This window comes from Megalobrama amblycephala, linkage group LG4 (genome assembly GCF_018812025.1).
Source record: "Megalobrama amblycephala isolate DHTTF-2021 linkage group LG4, ASM1881202v1, whole genome shotgun sequence".
Classification (NCBI taxonomy): Eukaryota; Metazoa; Chordata; class Actinopteri; order Cypriniformes; family Xenocyprididae; genus Megalobrama; species Megalobrama amblycephala.
In genome coordinates, this window is record NC_063047.1 from 42,555,360 (window position 1) to 42,578,144 (window position 22,785).

General features: G+C 38.2%; 1 protein-coding gene across 1 annotated transcript in view; it reads left to right on the plus strand.

Moving 5' to 3' along the window:
• The window catches only part of pappaa (pregnancy-associated plasma protein A, pappalysin 1a), a 113,164-nt gene that overhangs the window by 66,324 nt on the left and 24,055 nt on the right, over window positions 1-22,785 (plus strand). The window contains exons 15-20 of the mRNA XM_048189493.1: window positions 4,601-4,769; window positions 10,754-10,937; window positions 12,212-12,413; window positions 12,529-12,724; window positions 14,875-15,022; window positions 15,261-15,376. Of these exons, the coding sequence (XP_048045450.1) occupies window positions 4,601-4,769; window positions 10,754-10,937; window positions 12,212-12,413; window positions 12,529-12,724; window positions 14,875-15,022; window positions 15,261-15,376 (1,015 nt within the window). The remainder of the gene's footprint in view (window positions 1-4,600; window positions 4,770-10,753; window positions 10,938-12,211; window positions 12,414-12,528; window positions 12,725-14,874; window positions 15,023-15,260; window positions 15,377-22,785) is intronic.

A 22,785-nucleotide genomic window follows, 5' to 3' on the forward strand; every position in this document is an offset into this window, starting at 1 on the left:
AGAGGGCCGTGTTTGGCTCTGGGAATTGGCTCACTGGTTAATGGGTGTACCGTAAATTAATTTGCAAGCTAATAAGAGGAATTTAGGCCAATACTAACAATGGCAAACTCAAAAATGCAGTGTTTTGGAATATTTGCTTAACACATGCGGGTTATATGCGAGTCAATATATCTTTTGATTGCCAGAAAGTAATGTTGCATCATGTGTTTTGTTTGTGCTTTGATATCTTGTGCCTATAAAATTAAGACGCAAAATGATTGAGAAAATAAGCTATCGGGGTAAATGGGTAGACGAAGAATTTTTATAGGTGACAATTTTATGTCATGTGATTTTGTCAACTACACAATTAAATGCATGGCTCAAACAACAACTGCATGGCATAAAACATTTGAGTGATTCCAAGTACGGGACAGGAGCTGCTTTTCATGTTCTCCTGCTTTAAAAAAACGTGTCTGAAACCTTAAACCATGTTTCTTCATTTCTTGCTTACTGAAAAGGTCCAGCGCCTCATGTTTGCCCCTATGACCACGGCCAGATCTGCCAGGATTCTACTTGGTCAGCTAAGAGTTGAAAAATGCCAACTCTGCATTTACAAACTGACTCCAGTAGAGATTTATTTTTCCTTCCCACTGGCTTTTTCTCTCTTTCTGAGGATAGAGTTTAGCTCTCAATTTGTCCAGCATTGTTCATCTGGCCACATGGATTACTCTTAAAGAACCGTGTAGACATCAGACACAAAAACTCCCCCACAATCCTCTCAGTTTCCTAACAAACATTTTTTTGTCTTGTGAAAGATGGATATTGACTTTCATTAAAAAAGAAAAGAAAAGTGTTGATGTGAAATATAAGTGTATGAAAGCATCTGAAGGCATCCGGTTAAACTGCATTACTGTAAATGTGCTAAAAATCTGTGGTTTCATGAATGGGTACCAATGCTGTTATTACCTTCTTTCTTTTATTACACCCAGTAAGTAATAATAAATATCCAGAGCTGATTGATTCGATAAAAAGTTCTGACTCAATGTCTACACTTCTCAGTCAGAATGAAAATAATGGTAACACTTTACTTGAAGCCTTTATGTATAATGCATTATAAAGGTATTCATAATGTACATTAAAATTTGTAATATTAGCAAATTCCTTGTTACATCTAAAATTGGATGTTTGTCACATGTTTTAAAGGTGCCCTAGAATCAAAAATTTAATTTATCTTGGCATAGTTCAGTACATGGAAATGACATACAGTGAGTCTCAAACTCCATTGTTTCCACCTTCTTGTGTAAATCTCATTTGTTTAAAAGACCTCCGAAGAACAGGCAAATCTCAACATAACACTGACTGTTACGTAACAGTCGGGATCATTAATATGTACGCCCCCAATATTTGCATATGCCAGCTCATGTTCAAGGCATTAGACAAGGGCAGCCAGTATTAACGTCTGGATCTGTGCACAGCTGAATCATCAGACTAGGTAAGCAAGCAAGAACAACAGCGAAAAATGGCAGATGGAGCAATAATAACTGACATGATCCATGATATCATGATATTTTTAGTGATATTTGTAAATTGTCTTTCTAAATGTTTCGTTAGCATGTTGCTAATGTACTGTTAAATGTGGTTAAAGTTACCATCGTTTCTTACTGTATTCACGGAGACAAGAGCCGTCGCTATTTTCATTTTTAAACACTTGCAGTCTGTATAATTCATAAACACAACTTCATTCTTTATAAATCTCTCCAACAGTGTGTAATGTTAGCTTTAGCCACGGAGCACTATCAAACTCATTCAGAATCAAATGTAAACATCCAAATAAATACTATACTCACATGATCCGACGCATGCATGCAGTATGCATGACTAACATCTTGTAAAGATCCATTTGAGGGTTATATTAGCTGTGTGAACTTTGTAAATGCACTGTTTTATAGTCGAGAGCTCGGGGGGCAGGGAGCGCGTGATTTAAAGGGGACGCAGCCTGAATCGGTGCATAGTTAATGATGCCTCAAAATAGGCAGTTAAAAAAAATGTATTAAAAAAAATCTATGGGGTATTTTGAGCTGAAACTTCACAGACACATTCAGGGGACACCTTAGACTTATATAGACTTATTATTGTGAAAGAACGTTCTAGGGAACCTTTAATGCATTATACTTTCTAAAGGTGTAATAATGAATTAGGCTGCACGATTTGGAGAAAACAAATTGAATCGCAATTTTTTTTTCTGGTTAAAATTGCAATTAGCGATTTTAAAATGCAATTCATAAAAAATGAAAATAAATAAATCAATAAACAGTACCATGTTTGTTTTGCTTGTTTTGCTTGTTTGTAATGCTGCACAATTTGACCCAAAATTTCATGCAATATATTAATTTGACGACTAATAGTTGTTGTTATTATTATTATTATTATTATCATTGTTGCTAAATAAGAATGTTAAACCAAATAAGAAATATTACTATTGTAATAACTGTCATTGTTAAAAAAATAATAGAGTATTTAAGGATAAATATAACCACAATAATTAGAAAATAATATTTTTATTTTACAAAAAACTTGTATGAAAAACTGCAGGGTTATCTATTAATATGCAAGAAGCATATGACTATAAATAATTAGAAAGGTCTAAGGATTTATTATATATTATATTATTATTATTATGATAAAAATCTGTGACACTAATTAATTTATTTATTTTTTGTCAGGAGATATGCAAAATCAAAAATGGAGTATTTAATATGAAATATGTGCCTTTTATGCATCCACCGTGAAAAAAACCTCCTGTGCACTGGAGAAAAACATTTTGAGTATTGTTTCCCTCACAGTTCTTCAGAGAGAAGTATTGAAGTATTGTTTTTCCTAGTTTGACCCAGAATAAGATGGCGCCCTTGAGCAGAAACTCCGAATGCGCCTGAGAGAGTCTTTCAGGAAATCTCCTCTGGACATCATACTGTCGCTGTAACTCAATACAGAGAAGATAGAAACGCTTTGATTGATTAAACATGAATATAATAAACACTCTACTACGACAAAACATCGTTTATCTGTGTTCTTCAAGCCTTCTCAGGTACTTTCATAATTATAAAATGTATTTATTATGCAATGCTAATCAAAATGCTATTTCAAACACTCGACTGAAGTTATGAAGTGAGTTTGGAGTAAAAACACGTTATTAAATGTTGTTTTCTGTTGGACAAGAGGTTCATAAACTCTTCTCATGTTTGGAAAGTTTGTTTGATGTGTTGCTTTTTCAAATGTAGTTTAGATAGAGCATCTATTACTGATCACAGATCAGCTCACAGAAAATGCGATTTCATAATCCAAATTCATAATTCGAATTCATAAGCCAAATCGCGATTTCGGTTTATTTAATCCTGCAGCCCTACAGCGAATAGATAAATATTATAACTGTGTTTATAATCATTCTTGAGATCATACAATGCATTATAAGGTGCATTAATAGATAATGGAGTAATAGACGAGAACCACTGCATTAATAATTTTGATATCCCAGGAATGAATGAATGAATGAATGAATGAATAAATAAATAAATAAACAAACAAATAAATAGGGTACAACGGGGCTAAAGGCACACCTTAAGAAAAATGTGCTTTTCACTACTCTTAAAGTATATGATTGCAGAAAAAATATATATGTTTATATTGAACATTGATGGAGGAACAGATTTTGTGTGAAAATAATTAATAAAAAAATGTGTTTCAAAATCAAAGGCTTTTACCCACACAGTATTCAAATGCTTTAGCTAAAATAATACATTTTTAATAATGTCTAGGTTAATACTTGTTCAAAAGAATCACTTTAGCAAAATTTGTACTATTTTGTTTATTTTTATAAATAAAAGAATGCATTTTTATTCAATAAATATACTGTCATTAAAATATGCTAATATAAAAATATATTTCAAAAATACAGAAACAAAATTATTTTAAAAAGTAAAGATTCTGAAAGCACTGAAGGAGATCCCAAAATATTTAATATATATTTACAGTAGTAACAATAAGTGATAATTTATGATGATATGATTAATATCATATATTTTTTTAAATATGATTGCTTCATTATAAATATGGGTATTATCTCTAAGATGGATACCCAATTTGATATATGATATTTACCATCTGAATCTAACCATGTCATGTCAAGAAATGGAAAAGTCAGTCAGCTATTCATTATCATGTTAATTATTGTGCTTTTTACCCCAAATACCATACTTTTACATTTTATTCCATTATTGAAAAACTGTTGCTTGAATTACCTTGAACATAACTGAAAATCATTAAGAAGACCTTTTTCTGAAATTACAAACATTAATTTAACCGATTCTCATTTGCTACTTAAATCAACAACATTTTAAAAAACATTGAATACTAGATTAAACTACCTCACAATTAACTTTGCGTTTCTGCCCGCGATTGCGTCAAAGATCAGACAAATTTGCACGTGCATTTTGAAAAGCGGATATTTAGGAAAGTGATGTGGTACATTTTTGTGGTACATATATATATTTAAATATTGTTATGAATCACAGATTGTAGTTCATTTATCAACCTCCTCCCTTCCTCTCCATCTGTTTGGTTTCAGTTGTGTTCATTACTCCTGTGAAGCCATTGATTGCCAAGAGCCGTTGATCCGGAATGCAGAGGTGCAGTGCAGCGACAACGGATACTTCAACGGCGCGCGCTGCACCGTCATGTGCAACAGCGGATACGTCCTACAAATCCACCGGGACGATGACATCATCAAGAGTCAGGTATAGACAGAGCGAGGAAGATTATATGTTGGGTTTGTCACAAGCTGGTCACACAGAACAATGCAAGGGAGTTTCTATGGAGAGTTGCATCTCAACTGAGTTTAATGGAACAACGCAAAAATATTTAGTAATGCGTAATTTACGTCAAAACTAGACTAAGTTGGCCACTGCAGGGCAAAAACAACCATAAAACTGTAGCTTTTCCATTTTTGAAGCCAAGAATATTTTGATCACCTCTCAAACGAAGAAAAGCAAAGATATATGAACAAACTGCAAGTTTTGAGCTATTGCAATTCATATAAAGCACCTGGTTTTGCACAAAAGATGAACATGACGGCACATGCTAGTGGATGAGTTGAATCAACTCCACAGCAACTACATCAATTTATCCACTAACCATTCAGAAACGTCTAAAAGTTGTAACTTCTTCCTGAGTCTCTCCATCAGTGTCGACTCCGGTTTGAACAATGTAAGGCTGAACACTTTCGTCATTTTGGCTGCGTGAGATTCTCCAGCTTTGTTGTTGTTGAGCTGTTAAAGCTCCGCCCTCTTCTGGAAAGTGGAGCTCATTTGCATTTAAAGGGACAAACACAAAAACGGCATGTTTTTGCTCACACCCAAATAGGGGCAAATTTGACAAGCTATAATAAATGATCTGTGGGGATTTTGAGCTGAAACTTCACAGACACATTCTGGAGACACCAGAGACTTATATTACATCTTGTGAAAAGGAGCATTATAGGTCCACTTTAATAAGGGATATATTGAATTTGTCCTCTAATACGATGTGGTCCATTGTTGTCACTCTCGTTGCAAATTGGTTATTTAGTAATCTGCATAATAAATTTAATAGTACAACCTATTTTTATGCAAAGAAGAGTACATGTAGGAACTATGATGGAGACAACTTTACCAAATAAATCCCTCGATGTGCAACAAAAAACTTGCATGACTCAACAGAGGCTGTGATTGGATAACTGGACAAACCAGCGGACCAATCGCATCGCAGCATCACAGATGTTGGTGTGGTGGTGGTGGTGAAACGCCTGAGTCAAAGTCTGTCATCAGAATGATTTGGTTTAATTCCCTCCAGAAGCGTCTCACACGATTGCGTTCCCAAACACGCAAGAGAACATGACAGCGTTTATTGTGTTTCATCTGCCGCTGTGAGATGAAACTCATTTATGATGGAAGGAAAAAGAGCCACAATGGCTCTTCCATTTCTTTCTTATTAGAGATATTTTGTTCTCTTGAACACATGGATTGGAAACAGTGCTTTATTTGTTATGTGATATTCCAGTTTTGCACACAAGACAAATTCACAACTTCATAAGGAAACATTGCTAACGAGTGGTGGATGTGTAGCACTTCCAATCGATTCCATTTCTGCATTTCTGTTGCCTCAGATCGCCAACTCTCACTGAAACTGGTTGCTTTGTCACTGCAATTGTGAACGCAAACATATATTCCAAAAGATCAAGGAGCGTTCTGTTTCCCATGCAGGTACAATGTCCCCTTAGGGTTTCGTCGGTTGTCAATGCAGTGACGTAATAAGCTTGATCAAGCATCGCCCCGAGCGATACGATCACGCCCTCGTCTTTGATTTCTTCATTCTTCATCTCAGCAGTGATTATGACGAGGTCATGCAATAGAATGTCAGAACAGTGTGTTTCTGTGGCATCAGCATGGGAGCAAGGACAATGCTATCAAGTTGCATCTTGTCGAGCTTCATTAGAAAGTGCACTCGCTTCAGTTGTGTCACGAGGCTTCCAGGAAATCTGCCTTAGATGGTGCTATCTTCAAAACGATCTGTTCTCTCCACTTGTTTGTGTGTCCTTGTTTGTTTTCATCATTGCAAACATTATGCTCAGATGTTTAATGGAAAGCCAATGTGAAATCCCGTCTCTTCTACAGCAATAACAAGATTAAATGCATCTCATCTGATCAGTGCTTAAAGGATTAGTTCACTTCAGAGTTAAAATTTACTCTCCTCCATGTCATCCAAGATGTTCATGTCTTTCTTTCTTCAGTGGAAAAGAAATGAAGGTTTTTGAGGAAAACATTCCAGGATTTTTCTCCATATAGTGGACTTCACTGGGGTTCAACGGGTCCAAATGTCAGTTTCAGTGCAGCTTCAAAGAGCTCTACATGATCCCAGACGAGGAATAAGAGTCTTATCTAGAGAAACCATCGCTCATTTTCTGAAAAAAAAAAAAAAAAACCTTTCCAACGTGATTACATAATGTTCAGCGAATCTTAGAGCAGTGCAAGAGCATTTGTGGTTAAAAAGTATATACATTTTTTTTTTTTTTAAATAGTTCTTTATTGGCATCTGTGCTTCCATGAAGAACAATAGAACCTTTCCATAGCACAAAATGTACTTTATAGTGGACAAAGTTCCTTTAGATCAGCCCGGCTTCATACTGTCAGAAGTGAATATCTCTCTTCTATACTCACCGCTGTACTGGTGAATCAGAGGGCGAGATATGCCTCGTCATATTTTCTCGTCTTTTCACAGTCTACAGCTTGAGGCTGTCTACTGGATGCAACAAAGCGAACGATGCAAATCCATTTGTCCTTTGTGTCGGAAGTTGCGCAAGTGCAACTGTCGGGATTTGCCGTGTCGTATCTTGCAGTATCCAGTGTAGACGGCATCACTGATTATAATGGTTTTGCTTTTGTTCGCTCACGTCTGGTCTAGACATGGTTTTGGGAGTTGTGACGTTTGAATCCTTTCACAAACTTGTCCATGCTTGATGCAGAACCAACTATCTGAGTATTGTTGCTGGCCATGTTCATCCCTTCATGACCACAGTGGAGCATCTTCTGATGGCTACTTCCAGCAGGATAATGCGCCATGTCACAAATCATCTCAAGTTGGTTTCTTGAACATGACAATGAGTTCACTAAACTCAAATGACCTCCACTCAGCAGATCTCAATCCAGTAGAGCAGCTTTGGGATGTGCTGGAGATTCGCATCATGGATGTGCAATGTGTGATGATATCATGACAATATGAGGAAAGTTTCCAGCACCTTGAAGAATCGAGGCAGTTCTGAAGGCAAAATAAGGTCTGACCTGGTACCTAAAAAAGCGGCTGTATTTTTGTTTTATTTCAGTTTACGTTTATTTTGTTTCTAGTGACACAATTGTTTTTTTTATGGTTGGTTTATAATAACTCCAGATGTACTGAATTGAATTGTATTTGAGCAGATACCGAACAGGAAAAGTTTCTTGCATGATTCAGACTTCTTCACAAAGGGCAGGATATTATGTAATGTTGTCAAAGCTTATTTTTTCCATTGGTGAGTTGTTTTCAGCTGCGCTCTGATTCACTCATGCCTAAAGGTCAGCAGTTACCTGCATACACCCGCGTGTTCTTCACAAGAGTGTAAATGACCTTGTCTGATGTGATAATTTATTGTAATTCAGCACTTGCTCTCGGTTCAGGTACTTTCGGGAATCCTGTGAAGATATTCTAAACATATTGATTGAGTTTATCATGTGGAAAGCATACGTTTAGTGTGGAGAAAAACGAAAGAGATTAATGGCTGGGTAAGAAGATAGTGTTGTGGTGTATCAAATAATCAAAGAAAAAGCTGAACTATATGAGAAAGAAAGAATATCTGCCCGAGATTATCAATAACTTGTGTGTTTAGTGGCGTATATCAACTCAGGTTGCTTTATGATCAAAGTATAAGTTATTTTATGGGATAGAACAACATTTGCAAGTAATGAATATTACTAAATTGCTTAAATGTTGCAAAGATTTACATGCATTTGAGAAATTTTTTTTTTTTTTAATCGAACAGCTTTCCCATTTACAGTGAAGGAGGGAGCCGATCCATATTATCTAGATCTTCTATTCTATTTTCTTATAGGTTTATCTTGGTGCACCTAATCAAAATAATGGATAGCATTTTTGTCATATTTTCTTCTTTGTAACTGAAAGCTACCAGGAAGGATATTATCTGCTTGTTATTTTATTGAAGTCAGATCCCACAAGATCCCAAAAAGCACATTATATGCTGAAGTTACGAGATGAGGCATAACAACAAAAACCTGGGTCAAAGATGTTTCAGGCGCTCTAACCAGATGTCAGGCCGTTTTGGGGCATTTTTGGAATAACAGAGTTATGGTCAAGAGTATGTGCCAGCGTTTTTGCACAGCAGTGTCCAAACTACACACATTATCAAAACACTGCATCACGTGGAGCTTTAAAGGAAGATGACTACTCTTTACATAGGCAGCATTCAAACTGAAATGGGACCATAAGTGACTGATTTGCAAGCGTAAGGATTTGACAAGGGCCAAATTGTGATGCTAGACGACTGGGTCAGAGCATCTTCAAAACTGCAGCTCCCGGTCTGCAGTGGTCAGTATCTATCAAAAGTGCTCCAAGGAAGGAACAGTGGTGAACCGGCGACAGGGTCATGGGCGGCCGAGGCTCACTGAAGGCTCCGATCCAACAGACGAGCTCCTGTAGCTCAAACTGCTCCAGAAGTTAATGCTGGTTCTGATAGAAAGGTGTCAGAATGCATCAGTTTGTTGCGTATGGAGCTGCATAGCTGCAGACCAGTCAGGGTGCCCATGCTGACCCCCGTCCACCGCCCAAAGAGCCAACAGTGAGTATCAGAACTGGACCATGGAGTGATGGAAGAAGGTGGCCTGGTCTGATGAATCATGTTTTCTTTTACATCACGTGGATGGCCGGGATCGTGTGGGTCTCTTACCTGGGGAACACATGGCACCAGGATGCACTATGGGAAGAAGGCGAGCCGGCGGAGGCAGTGTGATGCTTTGGGCAATGTTCTGCTGGGAAACCTTGGGTCCTGCCATCCATGTGGATGTTACTTTGACACGTACCACCTACCTAAGCATTGTTGCAGACCACGTACAGCCTTTCATGGAAACGGTATTCCCTGGTGGCTGTGGCTCTTTCAGCAGGATAATGCTCCTGACACAAAGCAGAAATGGTTCAGGAATGGTTTGAGGAGCACAACAACGAGTTTGAGGTGTTGACTTGGCCTCCAAATTCCCCAGATCTCATTTCAATGGAGCATCTGTGGGATGTGCTGAACAAACAAGTCTGATCCATGGAGGATCCACCTCACAACTTACAGGACTTAAAGGATCTGCTGCTAACATCTTGGTGCAGATCCCACAGCACACCTTCAGGGGTCTAGAGGAGTCCATGCCTCGACGGGTCAGGGCTGTTTTGGTGGCAAAAGGGGGATCAACTCAATATTAGGAAGGTGGTCATAATGTTATGCCTGATTGGTGTGTAATACAATGCAATACAATGATGATTGAGAGATGAACAAATAAACCTTCCTCAGAAGCCTGATGATCATATTTGATACTCACATTTTAACATGATTTCACTAAAAAATGGTGTATGGATAGTAAATAATCAAACCTATACTTTATTCTTATATTTACTTGATTTCACATGAGCTCAACCATGAGCTGAAGGTGGACATTTTTGCAATCATACCAAAAGGCTTTTTACTTGTTTAAAAAGTAAAAACTATCAATCAGACCACAGAAGGCATGTAGGTAGTTTGTGTACAACAGATTTTTTCAGTAAAGTTTTCATCATGTTGATCTTTTAGAGGCCATTTGCGTATCAAATATGATAGGCTATATAGGGAAGAAATTTGGTAGGTTTTTGGAAGAGTTCTGGCAGATGTTGTTATCTGCAGGACATTTCAGAGTAAATGATAAATATGAATTATTTGTATGTCTAAAGATTCAATCATAGTGTCAGTATCACTTGCAAAGGGTATTCGGTGCAGTGCATGACTAAACAGCACTTCAAACCTACTAATGCATGTTTTCAGACCCATGCATGAGAGGAACAAACGTGTCCTTTTGCAGTCCCACCTCTCCCTACTTTGGTATCAGCCAAGTGTACTCTGTGGTCAGCATGACATGTTGAACTCTACTGAGCTAGTTGAAAATCTGACGTCTTTTCTCTGCAGACGGACTCAACCGTGACCATCACCTGTGCTGATAGGAAATGGAACAAGCAAGTATCGTGTGAGCCGGTTGACTGTGGGCTACCAGATAAGTACCATGTGCACCCTGCCCACTTTGATTTCCCAGAAGGCACCACCTACGGCAAGAAGAGCACGTTCCAGTGCAAGGAGCCTGCTCAGCTTGTGGGTGAGAAACCTTTGCTGCAGTTAATAGATTACCTGGTAAAACAGGTCCTCTTTGGTCTTGACCATTTTTAATTTCCATGTAGGCACATTAATATATGTACTTCTTCTGAGCCTCCCCAGTATGAAGGAGAATAAATGTCTCATTGCATTGACGAGAACTAAATGAAGAATAAAACTTAAAACAGCAACTCTGATTGTAATAATCAGAATAAACAATTCCTCCGCCAAGTCAATTGTGACTTGCAGCTGTTTGCAATTGCAACATAGTGCATTAAGATGGAATTACAGTTATGTGCGGTCACAGGTATTTTGATACGTGACTCATCCAGTCAGAATTTAGAGGAGCTATCAATTTAATAACACTTTTTAGGTCTTCTCAGTATGGTAAACAACTATTACCAGCTAATACTAATAGTAAGGAAACATTTGCACTGGGATTTATGTAGTTTTTAGAAGTGATGTTATGACATTACATCAAAAGTAAATGAGTTTGTTTAAACACAGAAAGAAAGAAAGATAAACTTTTGGGCAGATGGTGTTATTGCTGTTGTTGTTTTTAAGCTTTTATATTTTTTATTAAATAATTCTTAATATCTAGTGCCATTTTGCTTCTCAAGCAAATGTATCTATATTTAAGAGTGTTTAGATGTTTCTAATACAAAACAATGCCAAAATACTGAGTAAGAAATCATATTTTGATACCATTTAAAAGTTATTTTTTATAGAAGTCTCTTCTGCTCACCAAGGCTTGATCAAAAATACAGTAAAAAATGTGAAATATTATTACAATGTAAAATAGCATTTTTCTATGTCAATATATAGTAAACTATAATTTATATCCTGTGATCAAAGCTGAATTTTCAGCATCATTACTCCAGTCTTCAGTGTCACATGATCCTTCAGAAATCATTCTGATATGATGATTTGATGCTCAAGAAACATCTCTTGCTCACACTGTAGTTTGGGGAACACATATTCACTATTAAATATAACTTTTGCCTCATTAAACTTCTCATTACTGCTTATTAATAGTTAGTAAGGTAGTTGTTAAGTTTAGGATTAAGGGATGTAGAATAAGGTCATGCAGAATAAGGCATTAATATGTGCTTTATAAGTGATAATAAACAGCCAATATGCACGTTAACTAGTTAATAGTGAGAATTGAACCCTAAACTAAAGTGTTATCAATTTCTTGATTATTATCAATGTTGAAAATAGTTGTGCTGCTTCATGAAAACTGATGGATTTTTTTTTTTTAAATTTAATGATTATTAGGCACTAATAACACTCTGACCTGTATGGAGGACGGTCTGTGGTCGTTCCCGGAGGCTTTGTGTGAGCTCCGCTGTCCGGCGCCGCCTCCCGTGCCCAACGCCATGCTGCAGACCAAACGCTGCAATGAAACGGGCCTGAAAGTGGGAACCCTCTGCAAATACAAATGCAAACCTGGATACCATGTGGCCAACAAGCCAAAGAGGTGTGCATACGGTTATTCACAGGAACTGAATAACGCTCTCATCCACTCAGTCCATACCAGCATGAGTTGTGTTTTATCATCAACAACAGTATCTTTCTTGTCTCTTTTCCTGCAGGAGAGCCTTCAAGCGGCAGTGCACAGAGGACGGCCGCTGGTTGGAGGGCTCGTGTGAGCCGGTGACCTGTCCTCCTCCTCCATCGGTCTTCTATGGCATGTACCAGTGCACAGACGGCTTCAGGTTCGACAGCACCTGCTGGATAAACTGCGGTGGTGCCAACCACACTCTGAGACAACCGCCACCATGCAAACAGGTCTGACTAATACTGTAGATCCTTTTGTTTTTGGTTCTTTATCCATAATCCAGTTGTTCCTAATGACTTACTGTATGTTCCTGCTGAAAATAGCAGCTTAGGCCAATATGTATTTTCATGATGGTCATGGCTGATGATAGTCAGTGCTGCCCTGTGATATTTGACCAACCTAGACTAGTCATTATGATGATTAGACATTCTACTAACTGTAAGTAACTTTGCTGCTACTTACTCTACTAACCCGGACACTAACCTAACAGTCTACTAATACTCTAATGAGAGTTATACAGAGGTGTAAAGAGTACCTTAAACCATACTTGAGTAAAAGTACAGATACCTTACAGTGAAAATTCACCAATTCCAAAACAACTTGAGTTAAAGTCTTAAAGTATCTGATTTTAAGAGTACTTAACTGTTTTACTCGTGCTGAATGTAGGTTCAGGGATGCACTAGTCCTGAGAGAAATGCCAGTGAAAATAAGACACAATTGATTTGTAAGATGAGATATCGTATTTATTTTCTAAAATCAAAATAAAACTAAACACCTCAATGTTTCAATAAATCAAGGTCGACACAACAGCCTCTTAAACATCTACAAACTCTCAAGTCTCAGTTGAGTTCAAGTGCGCAAAATGGCCATAAGTAAACCAATATTCTACATAAAGGTCTTGTCAATATAGCGGATAAATAAAATGATGTTAAGTAAAATTAAATAGTCTACTTGCACTGGACGTGCTGGTTTTGATCTCATCGCCGGCTGCAGTCATGACCTCATCTCCTTAATCAACTACCTAAACTACCTGCTAATGCACTCACATTCATGTAAAGTAGAATTTTTTGACAAGTTCTGGGTGAGTAAAGGCAAAATGCACAAGATACAGTACCTTCAATGCCCTTAGATGGCGATTCCGCTTCTTTATATCAAAAACAAACTGCTGCAGAAAAAGTTAGGTGCCATGCAAAGTGTAATGTGTAATTGCATTACTCATCACAAATGTAGTGGAGTAAAAAGTACATTTACTTGTTAAAAAATGTACTTGAGTAGAGAGTAAATGTTGCTAATATCTTTGATACTCAGTAAAACTACAAAGTAGCCAAAAAGATACTTAAGTACAATAACTAATTACATTTACTTAAATACTTTACACCTCTGGAGTTATATGTAGTTGTAGATATATACATATAGACATGTAGTTGCAAAGTTACTTGGATGCATTAAAATGATCAAAAGTGGCAATAAAGACATTTATACTCTGCAAAAATGATTTTATACGTAGTATTTTTATCTTGTTTTCCACTGCAAATATATAAAAAATCTTAAATCATTTACTTGAGTAGGAAAATGACATAAGAAATTAATCTAAAAAATAAAAATAAATAAATAAATAAAATTGCAATTTAGTGTTACAGAAGATTTCTATTTCAACTTTCTATTTATCAATGAGTCCTGAAAAAAATTCTCATTGTTTCCACAAAAATATAAAGCAGCAAATCAGAATTTTTATGTTATTGTAAATAATGTATTGAAATGATATTGTAATGAGAATTTTTAAATACTGTTAATATCGCCATGAATATAGTCTTTGTTGCTAATATGGCGTTTAATCATGAATATATAAATTGATAATAATCATAAATGTTTCTTGAGCAGCAATGATATTAGAATGATTTCTGAAGGATCATGTGACACTGAAGACTGGAGTAATGATGCTGAAAATTCAGCTTTGATCACAGGAATAAATTACACTTTACTATATATTCACATAGAAAACTGCTGATTTAAATAGTAATAATATTTCACAATTTTTAATGTATTTTTGATCAAATAAATGCAGTCTTCATAAGCAGAAGAGATTTCTTTCAAAACCATTCAACATTTTACTGACCACAAACTTTTGAATGAAATTCTCTTTATTTCGTATTTGTAGAATTGACACTGTTATTCTCTCTTTTATTACTGTGAAGCATTCTTTGTTGTATAAAGCGCTATATAAACAAGTGTGACTTGACTCGTTTAAATCATGACAAAAACAAATAACTGTTAAATCAGGTATTCATAGATGTTGTGTTTAGAAATGCGTGTCTTTATCTGCCATTTCCATTGGCTGTGAGATCAGAATGTGGTAGTGATGTTTTTGCCGTCTCCACAGGTTGTCGGCACCAATGTCATCCGCTGCAGAAAGGACGGGAACTGGACCGGAAGCTTCCGGTTATGCCCTCAGCTGAAGGGCCAATGCTCTCTACCTCAGAACCTGCATCCCAGCATCCGCATCAGCTGCAAGAAGGGCCACGGCATAGGTGCGAAATCTTTCTTTGTCCGATTCATTCAGAGCTGTGCAGCTTTTCACGTTGGGATTTGAATGTATGATGCGGAATTTAGTTGTGTTCAGCCTGCCACACCATCAGAGTTCAGGAAATTCATCTCAAGTTTGAAAGTGTATCATCAGAACATTAATATTGATCTAAAATGTATCATAAAGTCTAGAGCTTCAGTGTTTGTAGAGACGAGCTGATTTCCTCCGTCTGTTTCCCACAGGAGAGGAGTGCGAGTTGTCCTGCAGGGACATCAGCAATGATGTGGTCATTCTGCCGAGTAACATGACGGTCAGCAGCATTATGAGACATCACTGGATGAACCCTACTAAAGTCAAGGTTTGTGTTTTCAGTCGGTGTGCAGCCGCTCGGCTTACTGGCAGGGAATGTCGCACCGGGACGCTGATCCTGAGAGTGACTCAATGTTTGAGGTGACACAGGTCGGACAGCAGATATCGGGTTGTGCCTGATGATTCATCAGTGTCGTTCGTCAATGTCTAGGCTCGGGACTTTCGGGTCAGACAGAAGCATTGTCTATGAGGAATTCACCTCTAAAATTGCTTTGAAAATTAACATGGTGTAAATGCAAAACGAATGACTTATAAATATGCATGAAATGTGAAGGCAAATATTGTACAAACTTATCTTAAACATATCCTATATACTCAGAAATAATATAAAAATAAGAAAAATGCGAAATATTTCTTAGCCAAAAAGTAAAAGCAATAAATAACACCAGTAATAGGCTATTATTAACAGCAAATGCTTTGTAAAAACAGAAAATAACACCTGTCACCATCATGCAAACATACAGTAGTCGTTCTTTACAGGTTTTTGCATTCCATTGAGCTATTTTTCCTGTTGTTTCTATGTTTGGTGGACGTGTTTGGCTGTTCCACTCGTGTCTCGTGTCTTTTGCAGCGTCTCACCCATGAAACACTCGAGTTAAAAAAAAGTTAAACTCGCGTCTAATAACTTAATTTTTTTCCCATTCCACTGCCTGCGTCTCATTTTTTTTAATGCAATAACGCATTTCTGAGCGCTTTGTGTTCCACGAGAGCGGTTAATCGTCGGTCGGATCTCTTTCTTGTCTTAACGGTTATCATTGCTGAATTGTCAACATGTCTAATTGTAACATTTGCTAACATTTTTATGCAAAACCACAATTTCTCGATTTCAAAATAATAAACTCATAGCAAAACATTACATTCCAATTAATAGAAAAAATCTGAAAAATCACCCAGCCCTAGTAACTACAGTATGCTAACGGACAATAACTTTCTGTTTATTACAAGTGTACACTGCAGTTATGTTGTCTGCCGCTTTTAAATGTTTTAATCATTCATCATTTGAAAAAAAAAAAAAAAAATGTTCTGAAAGTGATTATATGGCTTTTCACACTACACTTAAAGGCCCCGATATGCTTCAAGCGAAATCGAAGAACGATCTGATGTGACGTCATTTAGAAAGAAAATCAGGCCAAAACGAAGTGTTGTTTTGTTTTCGTTTTGGGAGTTCAGATCAGATTGCCGAAGTGAACTTTCTGGCAAAGTTTGCTGTGGCTGGTAAACACTTCTGAACTACCACTGGTCCGTGGCGATTATGTAATAGGTGGGTGTGGCTCTGAGACTCCGCCTTCTTCTCCTGTTCATTTCTTCTGTTGAGACCATCTAGGTCAGACGTCCACGAGTAAAAACGTGAACACACTGGAGAGCTGCTTTATAGTTGAAAATGAAGTTGTAATTCTAATTGAAATAGAGACTGACAGTGTTTTTCATGTTTAATATTGTAAAGTTGGATGTTTTTACACAATCTGTTTGTATAAAGTGGTGAATAAATAAACATGACGTGACTTTACTGGGGCGCTGAATTGCAGAGCTGATGCAAACATCCACATCGCTATGATCAGATGCTTTCTCAAAGGGATAGTCATCATTTACTCACTCACAAGTTGTTCCAAACCTGTATGAATTTCTTTGTTCTGCTGCACACAAAAGAAGATATTTGGAAGAATGTTTGTAACCAAGCAGATCTTGCCCCCCATTGACTACCATAGTATTTATTTTCCCTGAAAAGTTAATTCAGGATAAACTTGGTAGTTCAGCTGGCAATGTATAATACTAGGAAGGCAAATTCATATGAATTAAATCCAGCAATTCACCAAAATGTGTAATATATATGCAGCATACACACACACACACACACACAGGATAATGGAAGCACTAGGGCAACTGTAAATGTTCAGCATTGCATGTTTCACGTCCTTTGTAAAAAGTGAACTTCAGGCTCTGCTCGGCGAACACATGCAGCGATTGTAACTTTGCGTTGAATGTCGCAGTCCTCCAATTACCGCTCATTAGCCGCAGGCTCAGGCATGCATGGCTTTCCCAATTACCTGGCATTGGTAAAACAGGGTATGATTACAGTAATCTCTGAACTCATCTGAACCGCAGCGAGGCTGAGGCCAAGTCATAAAAGTTAAAAAGCCATCTGTAATCAATATAATTTCAACAATGACCCTGTTACAGACATTAGTAGAAAGACTTTATATAAATTTACCTGTCAGAACTATTGCAGTGTTTTAGCGGTGACTGATGGATTTCACTAGGGGTTTTATGAAGGCTGTTTTGCTGAACACCTGTGAGGCAGGAAAATTCGATCTTCGATCCTTGCGCAATTCATCGAAAGGCTGGAATACACTACAAAGTCTGAACGTATTTTAAAACACTACTGAAGGCATCATACACTTGCCGACTTTAGAAAAACTAGCCATCGTAATTTAAATGACCGAGGATCACATTGGCAAATAAAAACAATATGCGTTCTAAAAGTGTTGATTTCCATCGATTGGACGGATTCATAGTCTGAAGCTTAAAATCGGTCTGTGCCCATCATACACTGCACACACACACCTCTGACCCGACGCATTATGTAATGACGAACGCGGAAGCACAGAGGAGAGAGCAAAACAAAACACCGGTCACGAATTAGAAGTCTAAAACGGGACATTTTAAAGAGAAATGTTGAAGGATTTCGATATAAGAGAAGAGGAGCTTGAGTTTGTTTCACAGCCCTATTTGTTTGAACTGCGAAAGGCGTCTAAGCTTATGATACTGCAAGTCGACTTGCGCAGTATCCAGTCATATGGCAGAAGCTAGTTATTTTAAAGCTTGGAGGAGCCAGAATATTATCTCTGATTGTGTTTGTCTGAAAGAAGATCATATCATATCAGTGCTTCCCACAGGTTTGAAATATACTTGCGGTGGTAGCCGGGTGAAAAATCCTCCTATTACCCACGGCACAAAAATGGTCTACTACATGTGACAAACAAATAATGTGTGATTTTTTAACAGTATTTTTATTTATTGAAATTAATTTTAATTACATACTAATATTATGCATTATTATGCATTGTAAATTATTCAAAGTTACAGCATTTAAATGGTTCTCCTTTTCCTATGTTCTCCTTGCTGTCATATAGTGTCTCTCTCAGTGAATGGGACGCAGATTTTACTAGTAAAATTTAAATAATGAATAATATATGTGTCAAATAATGTTCTTAGTCTTTTCTTCCTGTGGGGGAGACTACAATAATTTACTATGAATTAAATTAAAATCAAATTAAATACAATTTATTGTGTAACCAAAATACCAATAATGCCCAGAAGAAGAAGAAAAAATTTAGCATGTGACTTTTAATTGTAAACAAGCCCGAAATACACCGGGACTCTTATTTTGAAATATCTTGGGCGGATACAAAAGTATATGAGGATAAAAATAATAAAAGCATAAATGCCTCCGAATATACTTGGGCGGCCGTTAATAAACCTGGGCGGCCCACCCAAGTAAAGTCTATGTGTGGGAAGCACTGCATATACATAAGTCATATGCACCTAGGATCGCTTTAGGGTGAGTAAATCATGGGATAGCTTTCATTTTTGGGTGAACTGTCCCTTTACGGGTGTGTTCACACTTTTCAGGTTTGGTTGGATTAAAACGAACTCTGGTGCGATTGCTCTGTTAGTGCGGTTCATTTGATTAAGTGCGAGCGCACTGAAAAGTTGGTTCTCGGTCTGCTTTCAAACGAACTCTGGTGCGGTTCGACTGAAATATGAACGCAGCATGCACCAAAGACATAAAACAGGACAGAATGCTCTAGCATACTTGGGATTCTTGTCATAGTCGCGATGTCGCCCATCACACGGCATGGACACACAAATCAGATCTGAACAGTGGCGATACACAGCGTGGACGTCAATAATTTTAGATCAGATTCCATTCGGATACACAAATAATCAGATTTGGAATGGCAGTCTGAACGTAGCCTTGATGAACCGAGAGAATCAAACTACAAGTGTGAACACACCCTGAGATGAGGGAATTTCAGGATTGATCGAAGATGCTAGAAAGTTGCTGAACGGCGTCCCCCCCACTCCTGTTGTGTTTAGATGGGCATTTGTGTCTAGTCAGGTGGTTTTCGGCAGAGAAATGAAACAACACGTTTCTGATTGATTTGTGTAATTGATATGATCTTCCCTGGGTGGTAATTCGAGTCTGGAGACAGAGTATGAGGGGAAGAGGAGGCCAAATCGATGCGGCTGAAATGTTCCAGGGGGGTTGACTGAGGTCAGATCAATAACTGTTCTCTCAGCAGCCTGTGTCAATCGATGCTGTTTGAATTCCACAGCACCTGTTCCCTTCTGCTGGCCGCGCAAGGGCACGATCCGTCCCTGATTGACACCTGCGCTAATGCTAATGGTCGTGCTGTGTTTGTTGGCCGGTGCTGCGAGAACGTCCAATAAATCCACACCGGTCGAGGCGAAGTGGAAAAGCAAGCTGTCTGAAGCTTTGGTAGCCGTACAAATCCAGAGTCTCGTTTCCCATTCTCACTTTCTTTGTTTTATGTTTCCTGCTGAGTCGGTTGAATCACTTATTGTGACGAATCGGCCCTCGAGAGCGATTCGTTTAAGGTTTCACCGCTGCCCTACTAAGAAGCTCCTCTTATTTTCTCACTTATTTGCTTCCCTGACATCAGCAAAATGACTGTGCACATTGCTGATGCATAAAGGCAGACCGTGGCCTTTACGTGATGTCGGCGCCTCTTTGGAGAGTCGATTGTTCATGCTGGGTCCGCTGAGGGGAGTGCTAATATTAACCTCTAATTAATAAACCAAACCTTTATTAAAGCCCCGAGAGCTTAATGTGATCTCAGGAGCTCTGGGAGAACAAAGCGTGGCCATCTGATATGATGTAGGCGAAGATGGCATGCTAGTCTGAGGGAAACAAAGCGACCTGCATTTTATCATATGTGAGGTCACTCAGGCTAACGGCACATAATGTGTTCACTAAAGTCTGCTACGTGCAGAATCTCATGATATTTTGGGCTGGTAACCCTCCAGACCCCAGTAAGGGTTGGATCATGGACTTCACCATAATTAACCACAGTCCACTTGAGCGAAAAACTGTCTGAATCTGTCTGTACATTTCCCCACCGGTCAGTCAGGGTCAGTTCTGTGAAGACTGGATGGTGAAAATCCTTTTTCTTCTGCGGTCTGATGTTCTTCAAGAATTGGGCAGAATTGGGAAAGGGGTGGGGTTCAATAAAGTTTGAGCCCTTGTGAAAAATAAGTGCACTTAAATGTATTGAATGCACTTTGTGTGCATTATGTACAATGGTTTCCTGCATTTATCCCATTGGCATGTTCAACCCCTACATGTGCAGCTTATTTATTAGCACTAGCAAGTAAACCCTTCCCAGCTGTCCTGAAATGCTTCAGTGTTTTCTGTTCCTTCTCCTTCACTGCCATTATTTTTTTCTCTTTTTTTATTGCATTGATTTGCTGACTGGCATGAAATGATAAACACCTTAGTTTGCAGTGGAGGGTACAGCGCGAGAAGAGGCAGGTGCTTTGTGTGTGCGTGTGTCACCGGGACAGGGAAGGTTTAGGAGCTGTAGAGGTCAGACAGTCCTTTAATTTTGGCCGGCCTCGTGTCAGACCCTCGAGGTTTATTTCATGAGAGCATGTGCTAATGAACATATATGTGTGAACACGTCTCTCTCTCTGTAATATCTCTCCTTAACTTGATGACGAACATGCTGGAAACATTTCACAAGTTGTTGAATCTGGATGGGTTCCCGATTTTTTTTATTTTTTATTTTTTCTTCAAGTTGGCTAGAGCTGAGAGACTTGTAAAGGTAAACATTCTTGTTTTGGCTTTTTTTTTGGTGGTTGGCGTATGAGGGGAACAGAATAACACCATTGTGTGTCACTTTCCTGGGATTGGCAAAAATCATAATCACGATTATTTTGGTCAATATTGAAATCATGATTATTTAACACGATTATTGGTGGGTGATATGATCAAAGTCATTTTAAATGTCAGAGAAATTTCACAATTATCAATACTTCAGCAAAAACTAATACTAGGTTAATTTAAGTAAAAAGTCCTCAAAACAGCTACAGGAGACAATAAACAGTCAACAATTAAATAAGAACAAAGAAACTAATTACAAACAAAGCAGACAAAAAAAAATACAACAGAACAAAAATACAAATGAAAATATAGCTGCAAGCAGCGATGGCGGGCCCAAGCCCGGTGGCACCGCCACCCCGGTGGCTTCAGGGCAACTGTGCACTGCGGGCAATAGGCAGTGAAAACGGTTAAACATCAAAGGACTATGTCAAATTCACTCTACATTTACTGCACTATAAGGTGGCGCTAGAGAGCCCTTTCTCCCTGCCCGTTTCTAAGGCTTTGCCCATGTCTACTGGCTAACAATCCTGTTTGAAGCAAATTGGGTAAAAATAAGAGGGTGATCTCAAACATGCTGAAAGTAATGTATTTCCTGCTGCCAGTTGGTGGCGCTATAACTTTGACTCACAATAGTCACATCCATGTGATCAGCCTTGTACAACGAACACACAGCCGAAGATTCATCAAAATCAATGAATGTATGCAGAAGTTATAACACTTTGTTTCTCTTTTCTTGCCATGAATTTGTTGCCTCGCCACGGCCAAACCGTTTGAGATATTCAACATCTGTTTGCAATTAAACAACTTCAATGTCTTAGCACGTGTGTGTGTGTTGTGTGTGTTTGTGTGTGTGTGTGGTGTGGGGGTGTTTTCGGACTTTGTTCAAGAGGGTGCTGTCGAGCCCCCCTGCCACGCCCGGGTACCAGCTTCCGCCCTGATGGCCACAGGTTACAATGTGTGTGCCAATTTTCAAGAGTTTTTGAGCATGGTAAGGCCCCCAAAAAGCCCCGGAAGATGGAATTTTTTTTTTTTTATAATAATCCTTAGGGGATCAAGAGTAGGGTGACCATATGTGCCATTTTCCCACGACACGTCCTGTCCAGGATTTCTAAGTTGCATAAAATGTAGTTTTGGTTTTGTTTTCATACTTGCGGAAGGTAATGATTAAAAAATTACTTTACCAATAGCGTGCATTATTCATAATCGACCAATCGTGGCTTGCGAGAAGGCTGGATCTACAGAGAACAGTCAAGGCATTGCAAATATGACAACATTTTAATGCGTTGCATGAAGACTGTCAATAGGAACAGTGGCTTGCACAGACCAACATTTCGAAATCGCGTTCAGGGGGCACATCGATATGACCACTTTAACGATTAAAGAGGCAAGGGCTCAAGCCATTTTAGGCAATTTAGAAATCCTGGAGAGGACGCGTCCTGGGAAAATGGCACATATGGTCACCCTAATCAAGAGGGCCCTGCGCGTTTTTCAGA